This window comes from Propithecus coquereli, unplaced genomic scaffold, assembly GCF_000956105.1.
Source record: "Propithecus coquereli isolate 6110/MARCELLA unplaced genomic scaffold, Pcoq_1.0 Scaffold634, whole genome shotgun sequence".
Lineage (NCBI taxonomy): Eukaryota > Metazoa > Chordata > Mammalia > Primates > Indriidae > Propithecus > Propithecus coquereli.
The window spans coordinates 614,297-620,461 of NW_012152330.1; the positions used below are offsets into that span (position 1 = coordinate 614,297).

Below are 6,165 nucleotides of genomic sequence, written 5' to 3' on the forward strand. Positions count from 1 at the left end.
TGCTGGGTGTAGGCGGGATGGTCAGTGGGCGTGGGGAGCTGGCACTGGCTCTTGCTGTTGGTCCCCAGGGCCATCAGAGAGCACGTCACATGGTGTCAGAGCAGACAGGTTGCTGGTCTGCCTCTCCCGCCAAACCGTGCCCCTGCAGGGGTGAGCCAGGGTCAGCGTTTGTTCCTGGTGAGGAGCACAGTGTCTGCCTGCGGTTGGGCAGGCCCACAAGGCCGTCAGGGGAAGGGGGAGGAGCAGGCCACCAGTGCCTGAGAAGGCCCTCTGCCGGAGGGGGGAGGCCCGATTCTGTAGCTGAGACGTGAAGGAGAAAAGTTCAGTAATTTAGTCTCCCGTAACCTTGGCCGCGTCCAGTGTGCTGTGGCCCCGAAACAACCTTCCGCTAAAGAAATGGCATCTGGAAAGAGACGGGGGCTCCTCGTCTGAGCGTGAGGGGCGCAGGTGAGAAGCTCATGGACCAAGGAGAAATTATGGGGAAGGGGGAGGACGCGCTCTCGTTCCTTCTCTGTGCGCACAGGCGGTCGGTGACCCTCTGCTCATGGTCCCGTGGTGGCCAGAATAAAGCTCCCCAGGAAGTCCCTGTCCTAATCCCAGAGCCTGCGCCTGTTACCTGGCGACAGAGGCCTTACAGGTGTGACTGGGCTGAGGATTTTGCGAGGGGAGGTGGTGCTAGGTGGCTCGGGTGGGCTTGCCTCCTGGCACGGGACTGTGACGGGAAGAGGAGGCAGAAAGGGCAGAGGAGGGGACGTGAGCACCGGGGCAGCAGTTGGAGTCACGGGACTGTTGGCTCCCGAGACGGGGGAAGCGGCCGCGAGCCGAGGGACGTCACAGCCTCCGGGAGCTGCGCCCGGGAGGGGACGGAGTCTTCCAGGCTGCAGAGGGAGTAAGGCCCCACTGACGTCTTCATATCTGAACCCACTTTGGGTCAGATATCAGCTCAGTTCTGGGCTCCAGAACTGTAGGGTGACAGACCCGTGCCGTTTGAACCGCTCCTTATTATTGGTGGTGATGTGTCACAGCCGCCGTGGGACGGTCATCTCGGCTCCGAGGTGACCGGTGTCTGCCCACGAGTGCGGAGGCCACGGAACTTTGCAGAATGAGACACCCGACTTTGCCTCACTTCCTGTGGGGGGGGGCAGCGGGCCCCCGGAGGGTCTGGCCACACGTCCACCCAAGTCGGTGTTGCGTGAATCCCAGACTCCACCCTCTCTAGAACGAACCCTTGCAGCCCAAAGGTTTCAGGGACCCCAGCTTGGGAAGCACAACAGTAAAAGTTTAATGCTGTCCCCAAAGCACGGATAGGCACGGAAACCGCGTGGCCGTACCCAGTTTCAAGGTGGCCGCACACACGATCTAGAATGTGCGTTTGGACTTACCACTCGAACAAATTAAAACGAAACATAGAAAACGGCATGCCTCTGACCCCGTGTGCACGGAGGTCAGGAAAACTTTCCTAAGTGAAAAGCAAACCAAGGGCGTCTTATGCTGTTCGGCAACACTTTGGCTCCCCGGACCCCAAACAGTGCCTCCCTGTCCCCCGCCCTTCTTGCTCCATCAGCTGACCCAAGGCCTCCCCTCTTCCTGGGAGGTCAGAGGTCAGGAGGGGGGCTGACCTGGGATGATTTTAGTCACAAACAGGGCAAGCTGAGGGAGCTTGTAGCTCTCATTAGAATTATTTCACTCTAAAATGGAACATGAGCAGGGCCTGAGCATTAGGAAGAAATTTTGAGAAAGAAAATAATCAAATAATCATTCTGGAGCTAAATATTATGTCAGAGATAATATACTGATAAATATTTCTTTTGCACACCAGATTTTATAAAGTGTTTTCATGGCCAACCAAACATACCAGTGATGCTTCCACCCCAGGGCCTTTGCACTCGCTGTTCCCCCTGCCTGTAATGTCCCTGCCCCCACACTCCTCCTCCCGCCTCCTGGGCAGTCACAAGCTTTGCTCCCTGACCTCTCCGGGACTCACTCAAAGGTCATCTTCCCCCGAGGGCTTCTCTGACCACCTTATCTGAAGTCGTGACCCTCCCTGCACTGTCTACCGTCTGACATACGTACTTGCTCCTTTCCTATGTGTCTCCCACTGGACGGCAAGCTCCTGCGGGTAGTTTGGTTTTGTTTTTTGTCCGCCTTACACCCTGCCATGCCACGAGCCAAAACAGGGCCAGACACGTGCCAGTCACAGAACAAATATTGCTGAATGAATGAGTGGGTGTTCCACTTGGCCTTGTGCGTGACCCCAGCAGGAGGAGTTGGTATCGTCCTTTCCTGGTAAGGACGCCCAAGGTGAGGGATAATTCACTCTCCTCAGTTCCCGCTGCCAGGATTTGCCTGCAAATCCTTCCCTCTTAAATTTTTTATTAGAAAATCACATATTTAGAACATTTAAGTAATACAGACCTGGAATGAAACAGAGAAAAAAGCCACCCGGAGAACTTTTATTAACATTTTAGTGTTTAGCGAGTGTGCACGTATGTATTTTATATCACACTACAATATACCATTTAGTAGTGAACGCTTTCCCTTAAGAATACATCATTAAAAGTTACGCCAACGAATATATGTCTACCCATGACTTATTAGTGGCTGCGTGGTATTCTATCACACTGACGTGCTACCATTTTTATAATCAACTGTTGGATAGAAAGATTACTGCTGATGTTTTCTTATTTTAAGCAACGTTGAAGAGAATGTATTTGTGACACTGTGTTTACACGCGTCTGATTTTTTCTTTAGATAAATACGTAGAAGTAGGGATTTGCTTCGTTTAAAGAATGTGCATATTTTCAAGCTCTATTGCTGATGACTCCCTGTAACGGCCGCACAAATCTCTGCTTCCCCAGCATTGCACGGGCCGGACCGGTTTGCCTCATTCCTCACCCTCCCGCAGGGCCGGCGCCTGCTACGCAGCCATGGCGGTAGCGCTGGTTACGGATGGGACGGCCGATACGCTACACGCTGGTTATAAAATAAGGCAAATCTCTGCAGTGCTTTTCCACTTTAGAAAGACAGTATTTTTATTTTCTTTAGATTTATAAATATAAAGTAAGCACACAGAGTTGCTGTTTTACTTTGCTGTATTATGATGTTGTAAATTTTTCTTTGCCTTTCTTTCTTTGTAAATTGACAGTTTTTCTCTTGGATTGCTCATTCTTATTAATTTTTAAGAGCTTTCAATCAGATGCAAGGATTTTCTGCTTTCTGTTTTTTTTCAATTGTTTGGTGTTTATTGACACAGCCAGTGAGTCACTCAACGGATCAATCTTAATGATTTCAACTTCTGGGATCTTACTTGGACAATCTCTGTACAACCTCAGGTTATCTAAATATCGACTTAAAGTTTCTATTTTAAATTTCATCTGTAACTTCCTGTTGTATATGGCAAGGAGTGAGGGCTCACAAGTTTTTACCAGTTGGTTAACCAATTAGTCCAATAGTCCTTAACCGATAAACGAATTGCCATATTTATGTTTATTTTCACGCTGAGTTGAGATGCCGCCTTCATCATTCATTGAATCCTTGTCCACATTGGGTCTGATTCTTGTCTTTCTGTTTTGCTCCATGACGAATCTATCAAATTATAATTATAGGACCTTTGTAGTAAATTTTGATATTTGGCTCTCCAGATAGATTGCCATTTTGATTGGAATTCTTAGCTCATTAACTTAAAGCAAATAATGACTTAGCGTTCCCTCTGACATACAGGGTCTCTCCCCCCAAAATGAAAATAAAAATAGCAAAATATAAGCAATAGCTAAAAACTGTCTTGTCAATTTTCTTAGCATTCACTGCCCTTTTAGAACCTCTTTCATCTATTTATTTGAGTCAGAGTCTCGCTCCGTCGCTCAGGCTGGAGTGCAGTGGTGCGGCCGTGGCTTGTGGCAGCTGTGGCTTGTGGCGGCCGTGGCTCGTGGCCTCCCAAAGTGCTGGGATTACAGGCGCGAGCCAACACGCCCAGCCTGGAACCTTATTTATGAAAATTTTCTTGTGGCTCCATTTTTGGAAGATCTCAGTAAAGGTAGATAAATGGGAACTTGTTTTTCTAGTTTTTAAATTTAAATTCTTAAAATTTATTTTTAAACGAGAACATATTTTCAAAAATTAAGAAAAGTGCAGAAAATAACCCAATAGATGTACACGTACTACTGAGCTTAAATGGGTGTTCATGTTTTATCATTTTTGCTGCAGTGTTTTTTTTTTTTTTAAAGACGGGTATGATAAATTCAAGTCCCACCTGCGACTGCTTTTGTTCCAGTCGCCTGCTGCTCACCCCCCTGGGGAGTGAGGATTTCCACCCCAAGGTTACGGGGATGGCTGGACACCTGACCCCCACCGCTGCACAGATGAGAGTGACAGAGATCTGTGAGTCACCTGTATTCACAGCCCAGTTGGGGTGGGGAGGACACCACACACCACACTGGGCCACCAGGGGCTTGCGTTCCGAACAGGGTGAACGACAGGGGTGCGGAAGGCAGGCTGTATAGTATCAAAGGCATGAAGTCACATCCTGCAGGAGGATGTGGTTGGGTGTTTGCATATTTCCAAGGGCTGGCAGGGACCCAAAGCCTGCTGCTCAGGGGTAAGGAGGAGCTGTGCCTGGTCCCTGCCTAAGAAGCGTGGTTTGGCCAGGGCCCTTCTCTGCAGGCACAGAGTGGGGAGGGAACTCGCAGTCACGCCATCCTGGTTTTACCAGATGTCAAAGCAGCACGTGACAATATTGGGCCTTAACTTCAGGCCTTGTACCACGTGTCTCCTTCCCCACCGGTAACCAATATGCCAAACCTGCTATATTTATTCCCATACACGTTTTTGTACATATACATATATATATGTCCCTAAACAATCTTTTTTAAAAAAATTACACCGATGATATGATAGATGCATTTGCAGTGTTCTTTTTCCACCCATTCTTATGTTTTTGAGGTTTATTCTAAAATTATTATAAATAATGTCATTCATATTAGCTGCTGCATAATATAACTTATTTGAATAAATGCAAGTTTCTCTATTCCCCGCTGCACTCTTCCTGATAACAGTGCTTAAGGACAGTTTTGGCTCCTGGGGAGCCCAGGTGAGTGTGCGTCTGGGGCCGATACCTGGCCGTGGGCTTGGAGGGCGACAGGGTTTGCTCGTCCTGAGCTTCGTCCTCATTTCTCCCAGTGGCCCCCCCACAGCAGCGTCTGAAAACTGCCTACGTTTCACCAATACTTGGTGTTGCCAGAGCTTCCAAACGCCGTCTGCTGAACCCGTGGCTCTGACCCCCGTTTCAGTGCTCATTTCGTGAAGGGTCCGTGACGTGGTCCTTAAACACCTGCTCTCCGGACTCCGGCTGTAGAGTTCGGTCCCGGGTCACCTGTGCACGGGCCGTGTGACCCTGGGCTAGTGACCCGCCTGCTTGGTGCGGAGTAAATTCAAACGTAAAACCAGGATCACGTTTGTTTTTATTTTATAAGGTTGTTTTGAGGATTAAATAAATTCATACTTATAAAGTGCTTAGAACCCCACCTGGCACATAGTAAGTTCTCCTTGAACGTTACCTGTTTTACGTTGTTGTTATTGTTCATTCTCGTCTCTTTTCCTCTGTTCTTCGCCATTCTTGCAGCGTTTCCCAATTTCATTTGTCATTTCAAAGAAACCAGCGTAGGTTTTGTGGATGGTCTCGTTGCTTTGTTTTCAGCTTCACCACTTCTTCTCACAACACTGTTTGTTCCTTTTGCTTTCCTTTGTACCTACTATGCTGATTTTTTCAACCTTTTGTTACAATATTTGCATTTATCACTGCAAACTTTCCCCGAAGGACAGCTTTTGCTATAGTTCACAAGTTTTGATGTGTAGTGTTTTCATTACATTTAATTACAACTATAGTCCAATTTCTACTATGATTTATTTTTTGACCTATGGATTATTTAGACCTATATGTTTAAATTTCTGTGTGTTTAGCAGATATTTTGGACTATACATTTGTTAATTTCATTGCCTTATTATAAACAAATTCTCCGTGGGATTTGAATTCATTGGGTTTTTTAAAAATGTTTTGGTGTCATAATACGTGGTCGACATTACTTTAAAAGGGTGTGTGTTCGTGTATTCTTGGGTTAGTGTTTTCGTAAGAGATCAAGTTTGTTAATTGTGTTGTTCTAAGTTTTTTAT

At 47.3% G+C, this 6,165-nt stretch overlaps 1 protein-coding gene across 1 annotated transcript in view; it reads left to right on the forward strand.

Annotated features, from left to right (window-relative positions):
- Positions 1 to 2,927: 2,927 nt before the first annotated feature.
- KIAA1024 (KIAA1024 ortholog) overlaps positions 2,928 to 6,165 on the forward strand; it is a 21,282-nt gene continuing 18,044 nt past the window's right edge. The window contains exon 1 of the mRNA XM_012659793.1: positions 2,928 to 2,933. Coding sequence (XP_012515247.1) covers positions 2,928 to 2,933 — 6 coding nt within the window. The remainder of the gene's footprint in view (positions 2,934 to 6,165) is intronic.